The following is a 19,959-nucleotide window of genomic DNA, read 5'->3' on the forward strand; positions in this document are numbered from 1 at the left end:
CAACAGAGCCTCCAGTGATGGTTCTGGTTGACTGCTTTTAATGTAGCCATGTCGCCCTGATGATGGTTTGAGGATGACTGCCTGACAGCAGGATACATGTACTGTTTTCCACATTATTGGACAAGAATGTCAACTCCAGAGTTGACTTTTCTATTAATAGTTGGAAAGTTCCTGATGTCCTCATTGCTCTCAGTATCCACAGATTGGTTTCAAGATACCAAGGCACAGACATAGTCAAGATTACTCAACACTTATATAAAGCTATTTTAATTTTGATGGGATAAGTACATGTATATTTATGTGCAAGATTTTTGTTCCTTTTCTTTATTCAGTATGTTACCTTTGCTGATGATTTGTGAAAAGTGAGATTGTAAATCCGTTGAAAAAGGTCTTTATATTAAGCACAGTTGATTTGTATGGTATGGAGAGGTGACACGACCTTGTTTGTGTGTCATGTGCATGGTGTGTTGGTGCTTGTTTATCTAGGGTCCCAGCAGGGTGAGGATCTGAGAGGATGTTAATTAATGGTGCTTGTTAATGACTGGTGTGTATTAGGCAGTGTGCCAGTCTTGTAATTATACTGGCTTGTGGTCCAGGGAATGATGTTGATGGGGAGATGTTGAGCTGTGTTGAAGGGAAAGGGGATGGGTGGAATTGGTAACCTCAGGGCTGTATGATAGAAGGGAAAGAGTGTGTTGGTAATGGCGACAGTGTGAGAAAATATAGCTGGTAATGAAGGTGTGGACTTCACACCTTGAAGATGGGGTAGGGAGGGATGGTGTTGGTGACAGTGTGATTGATTACATATCAGTGGTGATGTTGATCAAGCTGGAAGATGGGGGAGGGATAAGATAAAATATTTACTGCATAAAGATTCTGTGAAAGAACAGGGAAAATAGTCACCCCAAGATTGGAAGGTGGGGACAGAAGATAATGTTGGTGACAATGTAAAGAGCAGGGGGTGGTGATGAAATTCTGTTAAGGGAAGGGAATACTGGGAATATATCCCTCAATTCAGATAGCTGATGCTTCATTATCTTTTCAGTGTTCCATGGTTGCTTAATATATGGGTCTTATGGGTTATTCAACATTTACGTAGACATGGAGGTGGCAACTGAGAGTGGCTGAATCCTGGGATATGTTGTGATACAAATACTATTATTGTCATTGAGCTGAAGCATGTGCAGCTTTATTTCGCATTGATTAAACATAAATACACTGTTCAATAAATGTTCATTGAATGTCGCAGCATGAAATATCAGTATCCCTGTCAAACAATGAATGGTATGTCTGTGGATATGGTGGGAAACGTGAAATTTGAGTAGTATTATACTGCGTATTTTACAACAACTTGTCATATGATCCATGTCAAATACTATGTGTGTGATAACTGTTTTAATGAGTACATTGAGTGTGTTAATTGACTGTCAACATGAGCTGAGTACAGCACAATGAACTTTCCCCTTTATCGTACCCTTGATCGTCAAGCTGCCTAAGCTGAGACAGGCTGAGACTAATTACTGTATATAACACTTCCTGAACTTCTGGAATGCTCCTCTGTTTCTAGATACAAGGGGTTAATGTCACCCCTCAGCAGTGATGAGCAATAGGGGGTTAATGGGGAATGCCATTCCTGAGCTAGATGGGATACACTGAGGGTTAAAAATGAGACATTCATTCTCAGGAATGGCATGGTGTCATAACATGAGAAGCAGTTTTTTTGTTTTTGTTTATTATAGAACACTCCCAAGGGTATCCACATTGTGTAGTTGTGTTAGTTTTGTACTATGTTTAGAGTTGATTGTGTAGACAGGGAGTTGATGGATGATGATTCTACTATGTGTAGTAACAGTTTATTTTGTGTAAATATTGTAATTAACAAATTTTAGGTCTTGATTTCTTTGGCTGCTTTATTGTGTTGTTTTGGCAAGAATTATTTGTTGGATTTTGGATACTCTTGTAAGAACTCAAACAGACTGACTCAGGAATCATTTCAAAATTGTAGTCTTGGTTCAGTATTGAACTATCTTAGGATGTTATCGTGGTAGGTTCATTTTTGTGGAATTTTCACAAATATCTGTTTAAGAATAGAAGGACTTGAGAGATGGGTCTTGAATTGACAAAGTCCAGGTGTGGGGTTAGCTGTACAACTAATTATAGTGACAAGGGGCCTTCACTTTGGGTGTCCCAAGGGGTAGAGGTTGGAAGAAGTTGTCAGGTTAATCTCATGGGAGGTGATACCCAAGGAAACTCGACAGTTAATGACTTGCAGATTGTTGTTTAGAACATGTTGTTTTAGAAAGCTGAGGTAGAACACTTTTTGCTTTTGAAACCTTATTTTGTTATTTTTCCTGATACCTCAGACAGCATGTTGTGTAAGAATCTATTTTGTAAGCGGCGAGAATTGTAATAATTCTAATTAGTACCAGAGAAATCCCCCTCCAAGGGGTTGGTTTCCACATATCATTGAAATCATATCGTGTCCTTGGCATGTTTCAGGAAAAGAAACTCTTCTCAAGAGAAACTTATGATGGAGAAGTTCAGTTTTTCTTTTTTAGACAGAAAATATTTCGAATATCAATTACCAACATCCTTGTCAAATTCTCCATTTCATTTCATTGCTATGTTGCCACGACACTTTCAGCCTTTGAAAAATCCCTTTAATGATTTTTTCGCCTGTATCAGTGGCTTGGAGATGCAATGTGTGGCTGTTGCTATCGTGCGGCACAACCAATCAGATTTAGTCCCAAAGTGACACTTTCAGCAGATTCAATATATAACCTGTATAATGATGCCGTCAGATATGGGGCTTCCATTATGCAACTGGAACGCAATTGTGCCTTGCCTAGTGGAATATGAAGGTCTATTTACCAGGCAGCTTTGATTTGTTACAATACTGCTACCAACAAGGGCCGTTGCTGCCAACAAAACCTCCTGCAATCAATCAGTTTATATTAGCTGTCTGGAAATTAAAAGTTGCATTTGAAAAATCGAAATAATTTCCATTCTATCACTCACTGATTTAAGTTTCAACAGCAGCAGAGAAATTATTCCTCTAAGTTTTTCTTTTCATTCCAAGAGTGAAAAATCTTGTTCAAACTGAAAATGATGTTGATTATTATGTCATTAATATCATGAGATTGACATATTTCTCATCGGAGCCCAAGGACACATAAAAAAATCTATTGAATAAAGGAGTACTTTGTTATCCATGAATAATTCATATACTAAGTTAAGTTGTATTGTGTCATTAACAAAATGTTAAAAACATTCTGTTGTGACATATGTGAGGACAAAGAGAAGGGGTACCTAGGTGATCCCGAGCAGGTACACTGGCTGTAACTGACAGCAAAATGGATGGAGTTGTCAGATTTTGTGATTTGGCCAATGGAGGTCATCATGCCCCGAGGGTGTGAATTGTTTTTCACTATGGCAATCAGTTGGGTGTTTGGTCAGCTGGAGTATTACTGAGGGTTGAATAACAAATGAGCACGTAAAATCAGATGAAAGTGAAACACAGTATGACCAGAAATGGTACTATTGTGTGTAAACCTGTGTTCCATATCTGTCATGGGACATTGTATGTTATGCCACGGCCATATAACCTGCTATACCATCTACACCAGATTGCAGCAGGGTGCTGATTGGCTGTTATGGCTGCTATACCATCTACACCAGATTGCAGCAGGGTGCTGATTGGCTGTTATGGCTGCTATAGAAGAGATGGCCTCTGTTGTAATCAGCATGTTCATGTGTTGGATCTCACACCATGGTTCTAATTAAGCCTTTGTGTATCACTGAAGAATTACAAGGCGCTTATCAGGATGGTTTATGGTTGTGGAAGGTTACAAGGGAAGATAACACACTTACACACCTAGATGTAACATAACTGGGAATAGAATGTTACAAAGGTCTTTCGTTAGATCTTTCAATGTTGTGTCTTTTGTTCTGAACAAATAGTGTTGTAAATCCAAAAGAGTAGTGATGAGCCATTTTGAGCATCAGTGTTTGAAAAGTGTGTTATGTGAATGTTGCCGTCTCAGTGCTTTGTGAGGACTATGTCTATCTGAAGATACCGGTCATTTAGTCTTTAACAGATATTCAAAAGCTCAAAAAATATTATTTTGTAAAATTAGTCTTATGTTGAATCGAATTGTATTATGATCTGAAGGTGTTTTTGAATTGGATTGGGATATGTGAAAAATGGTACTATTGTTAGTTTCAGATCTGTGAATTGTATGATTGGCAGTTGGAGGTTTTGAGAGTTGTATGATGGCAGGTCATCATAGTTGGCAGGGACGTCCTTCGTGCTCTGATACTAGCCAGGTCCCATCTATGTCATGTTCACTCTCAGTGATGCAGTCAGTTGTCAGGACAGTAGTACTTTGCTAGGGAAGCATTACATGCTTGATGTACGACACAAGATATGAACATTGACTCAGTGTCACTATTAGCATCGCTTGATAGGAAACAGTTATGAAACATTAGCACCTCTGGGAAGAAGTGTCTCCAGCTAAAACAGTCAGCACTTCCAATGTATTTTAGGTATCACATGATCTTTCTGCATCATTCATGTATAGAACAGACAGAATTGTTGTTTTTCTGTTTTTTAAGATATAGCAGTATGTGTCAAGGTTTTCTCTTGATCTTGTAACTGTATATTTGGATGTTCACGTTTTTCATGTAATCCAGATGAAGCCCTCCAACTTTTGTTTCTAACACTGATTGAGAAAAAATGCCCTGTCAGAGAAATTATCATCAGTTTTTTTCTACCACCTCAGCTCAACAAAAGTACTGTTCCTGAGGAATGATGACCGATGGGTTGTCTTGCCATAAAGGAACATTCAGAAAGCAAAATGTATCATTGAGGGCCAGTGGCCTGAAGATTTCCCCGGAGACCCGATTTTCTGTTTCGTATTGGATATAGTTTAGGAATGTAGCGCCTTGTGCTGATCAATTATTCAAAGGAACTGCTACTACAGAACAGAAAATACTCAGTATCCCGAATATTGAACAAGAAAACCCTCTTTGCTGTCTTGTTGAAGAGCTACAGTTTACTGCTTGTTACCATTGTTCTTTTGTGTAGGGTGTTGTTTATGTTCTTTGATATTCAATACTGCTGAAATGTGAATTCATCTGGGTTTACGACTCCAACTTAGTCCTGTCACTTGATGTGGTCCTGCACAAGTCATTATGTCAGTAACCTTGTTTCAGCCTCTCACACTTTCAGTGTAGCCATACTCTTATCTAACGTGCTCTTGTACTCACTGCTTTCAGAACCTCATACTCTATTTCCCACTGTCATGCTCTCATACTCTCACATATATGTACTCTCTCATGCTCTCACCTACTCTCTCATCCTTGCACTCGTGCACTCATTTTCTCCCATGATATTAAACTACCTTACATTTATTCTTTCTGAACTTTTACCATCATATAGACATTTTCTCACATTATTGTTTTTGTTTCTACTGGCCCATTTTCAATTCCAGTTGTTTGTTTTCAATCCTTTATTCAGCATAATTTCCATGTCACCAAATACCTCTGTACTAACAAAGCAAGCACTTCATACACCATTAATCAGCTCACAAACAAAACCATTACTATTAATGTAACAATGCCAACCCCAAAGACAGGACAATGAAACCATATTCAGATAATATTAGGGGGAAAAAATCTATTTTCCAAACAATAAAAGACTGTATGAATTGTATTCTAAACATGGTGTATTAATATTAGATTCGACAGATGCATTAATGAGGTGCATCTGGAAATAGCATGTACTTGTCACAGCAGCTGGTCTGTAGGAACCTGACAGTAGAACACTGATTTCATATTATCATAATGATGATTAGGTGCCTGGGGAGACCATGGGGTCTGAGATCATGGGGGAATGGCCAGAGATCCGGTCAACAGCTCCATTTTGCCCTGTAGACAGGAGTTGTGTCATTCCTGACTATGTCAGCTGTGGTTTAGGAGGATGCAATATTGAGAGGTGGATTTAGATGCGTGGATATTGGCCAGGATAGGTTGAGAGTGTTGCTATTTGTGGATTGGTTGGGGAGGGAGGAGGGGAGGGGTTCCAGGTTACCAGGTGCAATTACGAGAGACTAAACAAAGGAGTCTTTACACAGAATATGAAGTATAAATGTCTCAACTGCACCTCAAATCAGGTCACACTGAGCAGTGTTTGCCCGCCCTTGCTGAGCTCTTTTATACTGAAGGTGGGAAAGTTTGCTGCGACACAAGTCTGAATAGGCACGAAGGGCCTTCCATACAATGTATATACCTTTCTTTTGTTCACTGTTTGATCGGCCGGCTAAGTTGAGCTGCGTAGATGAACGGGTTTTGTGTATGCATAGGGGTTGCCAAGGTGATGCCTTTCTCTGCATTACAAAAGGCCCAGCATTTTCCAATAATGTGGTGGTAGCAGTGCGATACACTGGTACAGGTATTTCAGTCCGATACAAAACCACGAGAAGTGCGCAATGTGGGTGGGGTCAGCTAAACCTCAGGTGAGAAAAGTTTAAAAATTGTGTTTTCTCGTTTCATCAAAGACAGTAGTGATGTGTTGCTCAAGGCTAGGCTGGCCTGAGGTCACAGAGCCACCTTTGTCAGGCGGTTAAAGTTATCCTAGCTTGGATTGATAGATTGGAATTCAATCACGCTTGCTAAGATGAATGTTCCTCACATTGGTGATTTGCATAATTGAGGAGGTTGGTGGTTCAAGCATTGATAAGGACTGAACGCGGACTTGTCTAGAATTCTCCTTCTCGGTGCCTCTCTAGCTAAATGGTAGTATTTCAACAAACAGAGTAATCTTTCACAGTCAAGATTGATTTTGTGTCAGTGTTAAATGTGTGAGAAATGAATTGTATGTGCTGTATTTCAAGTCTGAATATCATATGTGGAAAAAGTAGCTTTTGATAGTTGTTAAAATAGGAGTGAGTCTGGAATCCGGTTGACACTTCTCCCATTGCCTACTGCATTTTACAGGACGTGATGTATGGCACTGTCAGTATTTTGTGCAATTTATCTCTCACAATAACGGATTGGAATATTTTAATCCTGAAACAAGCTCCTCCTTATCATAGGCTCTTTTATCAACCTGATAATGGCCCTAAATCTGAATTCTGTTTGTATATATTGAAGCCAAATGGTCGATATGGTTAATCACAGAATATCACCATTATTTGTCATCAAATGTTTCCACAGAACTAGTGTCAGGTTTGGGGTTGTTGTTTTTTTAAGTGTCTTGATGCTGTGGTGTAACATAAAGGCTGTCATGAATTTTGTTTCAAAAAATGTCTGGTAAACAAACTGAGAGGCCATGTTTGAGTTAGGGCAACAGCTAGCTGTGAATTGAAGAAGACTGGGATTATATTGTACAGTACTGCATTCGACCTGTGAATAGAAGACAAGTAAAGATATGTAATCCAGTTGCTTTCTAAAGTATTGTACATGGAATATGTTTCACCACGATTCATTATTTCTGATACATAGAAAAGTAGAAATCATTATTAAGCGGCAGATGAATGCAGTCAATATATTTTCTAAAGTGGTGTCATGTGTATGTATAGATTATACTGATAATTATAACACATTGTGACAATATGGCAGCAGCATATGCTGGGTTGATTAGGTCTTGTAAATATGTTGATGAATATTGCATCTGAGGGATTGTAGTTAGGTCTGCTGGGTTGATGGGTGGGAGAGCTATTCTTCATGCTAACATGCGAACCTGTGTGCCACGTTCTTACAATGAAAAAGAACTATCCAAAATTTGATATGCTGTTATTCTCCTGTGAACACTATCTGCCGAATTGTTTGTTTCTAGAGGTGAAAAGTCAAGACTCACTTAATACATATGTAGGGACACGATTGGCATGGAATAGTATTGTGGGTATGGTAACTAGATCACCCTTGAAAGACCCATGATTTGATTTCGGCATACACTGAGGCCAGAGCTGCCATAATTGAATACTAAATCTTTAGGCATGAATTGTCTGTTTGATAACTTTGTGTTCAGAATTAGTCACATGGAACAAATTTAACAAAATCTTTTCAAAAGAATATAAAGTATTGCCTGGTTATCTTCAGAACTGTCATTAGAAATACTTTATGGAGAGAAATAAAGAAAATCTCTTTGAACACTTGAGTTGTATTTAGAACCAGTGTGTGAGTAATAAGAGAGGGGAATTATTGGGGAATCCAAGCTAAGACCTCAGGAGGCCAGTGGGAAGATGTTGGTATTTTGTTCGTAATTTTGTAAATTCGTAGGCATTTTGATGGCTTGTATACAGTGCAATAATGTAACTCTGAGCAGTAAACCCTCTTCCTTTCTACTGGTACAGTTCACCCCTACATTGCCGTAGTAATAAGTATATTTGCATGTCTTGGAACATTTTCTATTCCAATTTGGAGAGTCTGACTCTGCTGCTGAATTAGGACCACAACAGGCCCCATCAGCCAGGATTAATCCCTGACGTATAATATAGAAACATAATGCAGGGACAGTGGTCATAAATACAATAACATGGAGCGAAAAGCAAAAGTCTGTAGGTGTTGTACATTATCTTGGTTCCGACCCACCAGGCAGTCAGCTCTTTTGATGTTCTTGATGCAGTTCTAATTGGACATTAATGGATGAATTCTCTTTCTTCAGATGGTGACTAGAACCAAGAAGATATTCGTGGGAGGTTTATCTGCCTCAACGACAATCGAAGATGTCAAGAACTACTTCTCCAAATATGGCGATGTGAGTACAGAACGAGCGTGTTAATTCTGGAGACAGTGATGAATCTCCCTACACATCGGCTAGTCCCAGCGGTGTCTTTTTCTGCCATCCTGATCCAACTGTCCTATCAACTACCTTTGTTTGATAATGTGATATATATGTTGTATATATAAATGTTTGGATATCATCTGGATGGTAGATTGCAGACAAGTCTGCACATTTTAATATCTTTTATCTGATTTTGGTTATTTGTTCTGGGTAATAAAGACTAGGCTTAGACAACTGCCCGATTTTAGCACGTAAGAAACAAAAGTGGTAAAATGTAGGATGCCCCATCAGGCTGACATGCTGCAATATCACTTGGAGACTGTAATATCTTCTCTAGATAATTACGATTGAATCGTAAAATGTAGGGTTTGGAATTACCATATATATATATAGGTATCTTGAAATCTGCTCTGGGATGCGGCTGAGATCTTTACATTTTCCTAAACTTAATAAGCTTTATCTGAAAAACAGTTCCACAAATTATAAATAATAGAAATACTAATTTCGAAACAGCATTTAATTGTGGACATGTAAATATTTTTCTTGAGACTAACATCAATGTAGGCTTGTGCAGGTCCTGCCATCTGTGCATGTTTTATTTATAGTAACACAGGTGATTGTTAGGTGCTGATTAGAAGTAATGGAGTCACGCAAGGTAACGGAACCCAACTGCATGTTTTTACGATAGACTACCTCTGGCCTTGAAAGTTGGGATTAATTGAAACACTGCATGATAAGCCCAACCTCATGGAAAAATCAATATATATGAGAAGTGAAACAAGTCATTCACTGTATTATAAAGTTAGTCTCACCTTCATTGTGAGAAGTAGTAGGAAAGTAGTCTTCAAAAGAATAATGTGAAAACATTGGAGTTAAGTAGACAAGGCTGTTTCTAGTTCCAGTGACAAATACAAGGCACTTAGTTTATGCTTCCGTCATAAACTTCCAGTTAGAATATGTGTTTTTATATATTGTCTTAGGGTAAATAGTTTATTGTGTCAGTTATCTTTTTGCCTGATTGGTTGACTGAAGTACAGAGGTTCTATTGTGTGTGCAGAGCACCAACAGGGCATGACTACTTGTTTTGTGGGAGAACAGTGCCTTACTGTAAGAAGCTGAAGTTAGATATGCTTGGTCAAGTGCACAGCTTTGAGTTTCAAATTGCACATTCTTTTTTGAATTCTAGGAATGATTTTTAAACAAATTTAATTGGAAAGAGTTTAATTGCCTCCTGCATATGTTGGATTTTGGAATTTTGCTTGTTGTTAAGTGATTTATGAAACACAGAAGGGACACTTCTAGACACAGTCATGCTAATTTGTTTCAGGAATGTAACTTATTCACTCACGGACATCCATTTTGCATCTAAATTGGCAAAGATGAAATTCAGTTATTTGGACAAGCCAAGGGCTAGCAAATGGGTATCTCCCCAAAATGTTGGATGCTCTGTAGTTATTACAGTTATTTGCTCAATTAAATCTACTTGGCTTACACAGAGTACGTCAGAGTGGACATGAGGCAAAAGTGGTGACTCTACTAATTTTGACTTCTTATTGAACAGCTAATCTGGTGAATTGTAACCGATGTATCACCACGGGGCCAGTCAATAAGACTACAATTCCAATTCAATTTGTCCCCTGTTTTAACCTCTGAGAGTGACAGTTCTCCGTGGATTAACACTGACATTTAGACATTACATAAATCAACAACTGAGTTCAATTGCAGGATAATTTAATTTATCTTGGCTTCAAAAAATGTTAAATTTCATTCAGGTCAACTTTCGAGTAATTTACCAACAGTTTCAGATGTTTAAAACTACCATTGCACCAGCAACAGTGAAGTAAAATCAATTGAGCGGAATGAGAATTGAATTCAATTATTATTTACTGAGGAAAAGTTAATTTTCATCTTCTCCTTCTGAGGTATAAATAGAAGTGGATCAGCGTAGAAACCCCAGAGTGGATTTGATTCACTGCATTTTCCATTGAATCAATAAATGCAATTATTCCGATTTCTGTAGAGCTGCAAAAACCTGGTAGCTCGTGAAATTCTTGATACTGCAGTTTTCGCTAGATGTTCCCCCTGATATGGGTTGGACTCGGCGCAGTTCCCTGTACAGCAAGTCAAAGGAAAGGCAATCTTGCTCATGCAAACTTAAAACTCAGGTTGGGAATTCCTGATAAAACAATTTGGCCTTGTCGTATTCTTTGGCGAAATGGTTATGTGATGGTGCTGTGTTTGACTGACATGTTTGCTGTGATCTGGCGGTTTGTCGTCCCACATTTTTTTTATTGGAGTGTTCTCATTGCTCAGTCAGTTCTGATGTGTGGTACAAGTATGATATAATACGTTCCAGCTAGTCAATACCTATATTGGTTTTCTTCAATCATAGCTGCCGCTGAGGCTGATCTAAGAGTCTGATTGACCCGTCATTATTGAGTTATCTCCCTTTGTATTTACGCTCTATATTACAAGTGTCCGCTTCCATGTGGCTGGCGATAGTTTTGTTTTGTCAGCTACGATACTTGGACGGAAAGATTGAATTTCGCAGTGCCTGATGAAGATGTGGGGAATAAATTGTCATGAAAGAAGGTAGATTTATCTGTAGTAGAAGTAGCATAATTTTTTTGGACTGAAGGCATTCACCATCTGTGCTGTGATATGCACATCAATCACCATGTCTATCAGAAGACAGGATCAGGGAGTTTTTATTTTGCAGAGATAGAATGATTAAAAATGTTTGTGAATGAAATCTTGTTCGACGAGCTAAGCAGCCACCTAAATGACATAATTTCCCAGTATTTGCCAATGTCTGTAAAATAATGGTGGAGAGAGCTGACTCAAGCATATTGGAGAATGGTTACTTGTATGGCTATCTTTCTCTTTCTAACCAGTCAGGACATTACATGTTTTTGTCACTGACCTGATTAGTTGGAAAGCACTCCGTTCAGTTTGCTTGTCCCATGAGCTTTGTTGATCATTCAGTTTCAACTTGATGGCACACTTGGTGAGAGTTCTTCTTGAATTGCCTGATTTCCAACCCTCCTCTATGCTCAATCAGACTCCAAGGCTTGTGATGAATTCGGGCTGCGATTTAATTTGGCCGTCATTGGATGCCCAGATTGAATGTTGTTGGGTCATTGCAGGGGGCAACCACTTCAAACATGGCCGCCTGGGCAAGCTCAGGAGATGAAACTCCCAACATGGTGGCCATCTTGGACTCATTTTGTTGTCCTTTCATGTAGGCCCATGTTCGCTCTTCTGTCTTCCGTCATTATCAGTGGAGGTAGTGGCTGCAGTTGTACGCTGCACTGTGCTCTCGACACTGCCGTCACGGACAGCCAATCAAGTGACACCATTGAGGGAGTTGCCCCATTCAGAGGAAGTTGTTTTTCCTCAAAGGAATTTTCTAATTTGATGAGCAAAACGCTCATTAGTTTATGCAGAAAGGAATGCTCTTTTTAGAACACAATCTCAAAATTCACAAAGTTTGGCAATCATATATTTCATCAAATTTGGAAAATCATACTCTCTACTGGGGATAATAATTAGAATTTGGTGGGGTTTTTTTTAAAAAAAAATAATGGGGACATAATAGCTAACCTTGTTTCAAACACCTGGTGTCAACAGTATGTGATAGTTATGCATTAAACATTGTTATGGTGGAATTTGAATCATATACAAATTTTATTCAGAATGACTTTAGAGTTTAGTCACTTTCACTTCTAGATGTCGTAACTTAAGTTCTGTTGGAAATACAGTAATTTTGTTCTTGTAAATGATCGTGGAAATGAGACATATTGGTATTGCCATGAATATTTTGTACATAACATTTTTAATGGTATTCTTGGACAAGGGACTGAGGCTACGGCTCTTGTCTCCTGAAGTGGTGTGATTAGCTTCTGATGACCAGAAGACCCTAGGCTAGTGATGTTCTGGCCATGGTGGCAGAGGGTTAGATGTTCCTTCAAGTGATCTAGCAGCAAGTGCCCCTGATTGTTTCTCTGCCAGAGGGAAGGATGTTACCATGGACATCAAGGGACCTGGCGGGAATGTTGACACTGACATAACAGCTCTTCCAGTGTATTGTCCCTTGGGGAATCAGTTGTCGAGGAACCTTTATTTTGGTTTGAAACTGTAAATTGTAGGTAGCTAGTGAATAGTGATGTTTTCAGAATTGAAAGGGAAGGGTTTTTTTGCAAGTGATGGAATTTGGGGAGTGGGTGTGAAATGATTATGGAAAGGTTTGGTCACTGCATTGAGTAGGCAGGCAAGTTATTGTGAAAGCATGTGTATGTGTATGTTGGGGGTAGAGACCGGCATGTTGTAATAATACAGGGGACGGGTGAGACTGAGGGCACCCATCTGGAATCATAACACATCCTCATATGGAAAGAATGGCAACAGATTGGTCCAATATCAAGCTGAGAGGGAGGTATTTTTGAATGGAAATTGTCGCTTAGTCATGTTTGTTTTTGAACACTGATGACTTAAATTTAGTCATGCATACAAGTTTCAGATGATGCTCAGTGATGGTCTTCTAGCCTGTACCATGAGGGCATTTTGTAGAATCAAGAATTCTATTCTGGTGAAAACAGAAGGGGGTTGCTAGTATCTTGTTGTAATGTGCAACAAACCGCATGTTCTGTGTGAGGAGCACTTTTGAGGAGCACTTTAAAGGGAGAATGTGCTTGACTATAAGAAGTAATCAGGGTTTTAGTATCAATATTACAAAGAAGGTCCGAGCTGTGGGAACCAGGCTTCAGGCAATACTTCACCAGTAAATAAGTTTCAAATTTTAGGCTATCAATTATTCAGTACATTGTGGGGATAGTTAGCTGGAGGGAAAGTTGCTGAACTTTAGGGAAAAAAAAAACAACTTTGAAAAAGATCCTTGTTCAATTCCAGTGGTTTTTGCCAATCTAAGGTGCCCATGCGTCATTGGAGCTTCTTGATCACATTCTTGGAGTTGACTAAATTCAGATTGAACAATAATGGGCTGATTGTGAGGCTTAGGCATAAAGCAAGTGAAGGTATGTTTGTACTGGTTATTAATACTGGTGTGATAAGCTGTTGAATACAGCAGTTATGAACAACAGTGGCAAGGTCAGAGGAGTGCATGCTGGGAGGAGTGCTCTGCGACACTCTAATACCTATGGTCTATATTCTCACTCATATCGAGTGTCACCACGGAAACATGATCAGTGGCAGCAGTTAAACCATTACAACTGAGGGAAGTATGGCGGAGCGGGCAGGAAATAGGACTAAAATGCTACTGAAATTGCCCTTGTGATCTTTGAAAAAAATGTTAAGGTTGAACATGGCACATATTCCGACATATTGGGTTCACTTGTTATCATGGAAGCGGATAAACCGTAAAGCTCAAGTTAAGCGAGTTGTGAGTTCTGCATGAATGGACACAGACAGGGTTATTCCACAGTCTTGTACAGCCTAGGGTTAACGTTGGGGTACTGCATGGTCACACACCCCTCAAGCTAGACATGAATGGACACAGACAGGGACAGGGTTATCCCACAGCCTTGTGTGGGGGTAACATTGGGTCACACACCCCTCAAGCTAGACATGAATGGACACAGACAGGGACAGGGTTATCCCACAGCCTTGTGTGGGGGTAACATTGGGTCACACACCCCTCAAGCGACACATGAATGGACACAGACAGGGACATGAATGGACACAGACAGGGACAGGGTTATCCCACAGCCTTGTGTGGGGGTAACATTGGGTCACACACCCCTCAAGCTAGACATGAATGGACACAGACAGGGACAGGGTTATCCCACAGCCTTGTGTGGGGGTAACATTGGGTCACACACCCCTCAAGCGACACATGAATGGACAGGGACAAGGTTATCCCACAGCCTTGTGTGGGGGTAACATTGGGTCACACACCCCTCAAGCTAGTCATGAATGGACACAGACAGGGACAGGGTTATCCCACAGCCTTGTGTGGGGGTAACATTGGGTCACACACCCCTCAAGCGACACATGAATGGACAGGGACAAGGTTATCCCACAGCCTTGTGTGGGGGTAACATTGGGTCACACCCCTCAAGGGACACATTTGTCATCATAAACCTTAGTCCTGTTTCATCTTTCTGGTTTATGGGTTGATGTAAACTGCCTCTTTATCATAAGCTATCTCCAGTTTCAGTCTGACCTCAGTTTATCAAGCACCATGCAGCGAATTGCCCGCGGCAGTCAGTTCCTATGTAGACTTTAGCGTAGGCTAGTTTTGTATGGCTCCACATGACATTGATGTCTACAATGTGTTTGTCGGAAATTCATCTGGGAGATGAATCACAACACTTGAGATGTTGTGAATAATTTGCATAGACAGTTTACAAATGACATTTTGACCCTCCTGCACAAAACATGTTTATGCTCCTAAATAATGGCGATAAAATCATTTACTCATTCCTTTGTGTGCTAAAAACATAAATTTGTATGCAATTTTTATCCCTTTTTATATCTTGTTCCATGGGATAAAATGATGAAGGAAAAAGTAATTTATTAAACATTATACAAGGAAATTCTCATGTAGTGTTGTCGCTCTCTTTTGACCTTGTCTGTGCTGCTAAAGCATTGATTATTGAAGAAATCATTGGTAAATAAGTGGAGAAAATCATCATGCACATTACATGTCTAAATCAACACTAATGCTTTGTGCATGATGGATTTGATGTGATTTTGATTTGGTAGCCAACATTTGTTATTCTTGGATCTTTAAGTTTTGAATTGTTCCCTGTAGGACATGCAAGGTCCATCTGTCTGAGGCTTACTACCCACGAGGAGTGCAGCCTCTCTCATGCTGTGTGCGTTTCTATATATTAGTTTGAGGCAGCTGTTCTTCCCTTTCCGAATATTCATAAATGATCAAGATTCTTTGTAGTTGATCAATATCCTGTCCTTGAGCACACAGGGTGGAAACATAGAAGCTATGAGATATGAAGCATGCATCTAAAATTGCCATGCAATAATGATAATCGATATGGGCATGATTCCATAGGAATTCAGAATTACTTGACAAAGTGCCCAATTTACAAATGCTAATTTTTTAGTTAATAATCTTATTATAATGTCATAAAATAAGATAATCATGAAGTGGATTTCACTGAAATAAAATTTATTTTTGTCAAATTGGTATTATATAATACAGTTACATTAATTCCAGAGGTTTCTTGTAATTTATGGTCAATGTTGACATTGGATAAATTTGATGGCATTGAAAAAGATCATTTTGATATGAGACAGAGATGGGAAGCCAGATAAGCATGGATTGAGTGCGAGTGTGAGAGCTGTTTAACGTTAGCTGAGACAATAAATAGGAGACCCTTTGAGGGTTATTGGCCTAGTGTCGTTTCCCCATTACTCCATGACGACTACATCACAATAATCAGCATGGGAATGCTGCTAGATTAGCAATGCTTTCATTTGTTTCCCAATAAATGCTATGTATATGATATGTGCTAATTCTTGTCAGCCTGTAGGGGAGTGTAGTAGATTGTCTTCCATGTTCCTTGCAGTCGTTTAGAACCAACACTCATCATTCAATTACCTCTGCTGGAAAGAGGTGGCAAGTTTTTATACATGAGGGTAGAAAACACATTGAATGTTGTTGCCTTGTTACTGCTTGCAATGATTGGAGCTCTTCACATTTGGAGGGGAAATTAGTTGCATAAATTTGTGAGATTTGGGTTAAGATTGGAACATGCCCCTTGAAGTGCCTGGTTATTTTGTTTTTTTGTGCCTGTAGTGACAGGTTGTACGTCTCCGTCTAGTTCTCTAGGAACGCACACCAGTTCTGTGATGGATCAATGGAAAACTTCTCTATGACAAATCTACTCGCAACATCCAAGAAAATGTTTTTATTTCTGTGTTCTGTTCAACTGAACAACTCACAATTAAATGTTAAATATTTGGTTTGATGGAAGATTTGTGCTTTTAGGAAGTAAAACAACCTGAGAAGTTCCTTTGTAGTTAGTGTAACGCCATTCTACTTCTTGTGAGATATGTTGTTTACAAATTGCGAGGTTTGTTTAAGGTGAACTTTCAGTTCAAATACTGTGAAGCAGTTTTAATCCCAGATTTGTCTTTGTTGAATAACTGAAATTGGATTAAAGTGCACATTAAAATATATAAACTAGTGAGAATATATGTGCTATATAGGATTGTTTTGGAGACTCTTTGACTTGGATATATTTTGAGGAGGATGGCAAGTTAAGTACTCAAACATTAGGGGTTGATATTTCATCCACAAACAAATGCACCAGTCAAATTTTGGCTAGAATGCATACTCATACCCAGTGTTGTTTCCAGTATTGATCACAGGATTGTGTGACCCAGACTTAATTATTTTCCGACCATGTCATGAAGCAGGAGTATTGCTGAGTGTGGTGTCAAATGGCAATCAGAATATTAACATGAGATTCTTTGACCTTGAATGAAGGTGATCATCACATTACACCCCAAACTGTCCACGTTGCCATGAAAGCATATTCATAACGCTTGTTTGTGTGATGTATACCTCAGTGTGGCAATAGTGTAACTGGGCTATGTAGTAATCTGCAAGGTAGTATTGTTTACAAATTCCCTGGGTAAAAAACAATCTCACAATGGGGATAAAAACGAGATGCTATCTGTGTGGAAGGTTATTTATGTTATTCTACTAATGACAGCATTTCTTGGAATAGCAGTAATTGACATGGCAGTTGGCGGGGAGGTGCATTGTGGGAGTAGATCAGGTTCACTCGGTCAATCCCTGATGTTCTCGAAATGGATGAGAGCGCTTAATTTTGCATTCATCTCCATGTTAACAGACCTTTGGGAATTTCACAGCAAAATAGATGCACAGTACTCATATTTTTTGTCAAATTGCAGATTAATATGGGGAAGAATGGTTAAAGGTATGTGTGTTCTATGGCTTTTTGCTTTATCAAGCAGTAGTCATGCTGTTAACCACTAGTTTGTTTGATGAGAATATAATGAAAATTGCACAATTGAATAGTGCACACAAATATTTTTCGGAAAGAATAGGTTTCTTTTGCATTATCTCTGTGTGACGGTTAATCATTTTTTTATGTATGTATGTATGTATGTATGTATGTATGTATGTATGTATGTATGTATGTATGTATGTATGTATGTATGTATGTATGTATGTATGTATGTATTTTGGTAGATTCCTATGACATTAAGGTTCATAGTCGTTAGAAATGTTAAAATATCCCTTCACTTCCTAAAGACTTTGTGATGGTAGGGTAACCTTAGGGTAGCATTATCAGAGGGTTCAGACAATCATCACAGCATGATATATCATGCCTGAAATAGTTTCACTGTTGCAGTAATCCTATCTCACCTCGGACATGGACACTGAAATGCTCTGTCCATTCGTTGCATCAATACTTTAGCCTGAACAAAGTGTGTCTCACTGTCCCTTATCCAAAATATTTTCTCTACTACCTAGCCCTCCCTGCAAGGAAACAAGATTTCCCAGGTACTGAATCTCCCATCTCATTGGTGTCCTTTTCCATGAAATTTATTTAACACTATAAAAATTGTATTTATACTCAGAGACTAAGCATTACCTTAAACTGAATGAAGCCGGTGTTGGCACTAAAACTGCTTTGTATAAGATGGCTAGTTGTGTTCCAGTTGTTGTAATCGTGTCTTGTTAGCATGATTTGACAAAACGATTGCGTCAGTGTTGGTTGGTATATCAGCTGCTAAAACCAGTTGGTGACAAGATCCTTCCCTATTTCTCTACATCGTTCCATGACCCCATCAGGACAAGTAGATATCATGACAACTTTGTCAGTTTTATGTCACAACTGTCTCCTCCGATCCAGTCCTTATGAATATGCCTTTGTTCTTGTTGGTTTAAAATGGCAGTAAATGTGGAGTGTGCTGCTGGGCTTTGTGAAGATCTCAGAGGGATTCATCCATCATAATCTGTCACAGGCCTGCCATTGGTGTCATGCGATGTAGGAATAGTGTTGTCATGGAAAAGATCCTTGATTAAGCACTATCAGGGATGGATTTGTTCATACTCCGATCCTACGCTTATTGTGACTTTGATGTCCAAATGTGAGCAGTATTAAATATGTTGAAATTAATTATGTAGTCTGTAATCTTCAATATTTACAGGTATATGTGATTGTGTGATATTGAAATGAGTTTGTGGAACATTATGCTTGACTGACTGTCAGTGTTGACTTTTTTCCAGAGCATTATTAAATGTTGTGAAGCTGGAAAAAAAATCAGCCCAACGTCCTTGGTAGAAAGTAATTGAAAGATCAGCTTTGAATAAACACTGTTAGCAAAGGACTCAGCTTGTTGACTGTGGTGGGAAGTTTAATATGGTAGGGTTGTTTTGGTCTCTCTCTGGGGATTTGCCCGAACAATATCTTGGCTCCTGGGCGCTCTCCTGCATGGAGGTCAATAAAGGTGGTGATGCTGTCAGTCCAAGTTTGTTCGTTAATTCAGACACCAAGAGGAAGGCCAGCATACTAACACAACAGTGCTGCCCTCTAGTAGCTGGATTGTGTTTGTCTTTTCGGGAAATCGGGAAATATCTTTGTAGATGAGTTTGTCAAGTCCAAGATGAATTTTGTCTATCCATCCAATTTGGCACGGGTTGTTTGGACAGTGCAGTGAAACAATGGAATATTGTGAGCTGGCAAATTATTTCTCATGTGTCGCCTTCACTGTGAATGTTGAGAAAGGACAGTATAACATTGACAATTTTCCCCATCCAGCCATAAAGGCAATTTTGAAGTTCATTCATCAATTGGAAAGGTATTATTAAAATTTGGAGATCCCACTCTGTCAAGTGCTGTGGGATATGGAGGACCGAGTAAAGTAATCAATGGATCAAAAATGCAAAGTAAAGCAATCACAGTATTATTCCATTTTGTTTTAAATTTGACAATTTTATAAATGAGTATTATTACTCAAAATAGAAAATTTTGAAAACAGATGCGTCTGCACTTCAAGCTGCAAATAAACACCACCAAGATTCTTGTTGGAATGGTACACCTACGCATTGACAATAAGCACTGTGGGGAGGCTTCCACTATCTTGATCACACGAACTGACAGACAAGCCAACATGGCATCCACCTCCACCTTTAGAGAACACTTGCCAAGAAATTT

General features: G+C 39.0%; 1 protein-coding gene across 5 annotated transcripts in view; it reads left to right on the plus strand.

The window, feature by feature from the left end:
- The window catches only part of LOC137256364 (RNA-binding protein Musashi homolog 2-like), an 87,836-nt gene that overhangs the window by 15,246 nt on the left and 52,631 nt on the right, over positions 1-19,959 (plus strand). For all 5 annotated transcript variants that reach the window (XM_067794208.1, XM_067794194.1, XM_067794183.1 and 2 more), the window contains exon 6: positions 8,666-8,758. In XM_067794208.1, the coding sequence (XP_067650309.1) occupies positions 8,666-8,758 (93 nt within the window). The remainder of the gene's footprint in view (positions 1-8,665; positions 8,759-19,959) is intronic.

Source organism: Haliotis asinina, chromosome 1 (genome assembly GCF_037392515.1).
Source record: "Haliotis asinina isolate JCU_RB_2024 chromosome 1, JCU_Hal_asi_v2, whole genome shotgun sequence".
In the NCBI taxonomy this organism is placed as follows: Eukaryota; Metazoa; Mollusca; class Gastropoda; order Lepetellida; family Haliotidae; genus Haliotis; species Haliotis asinina.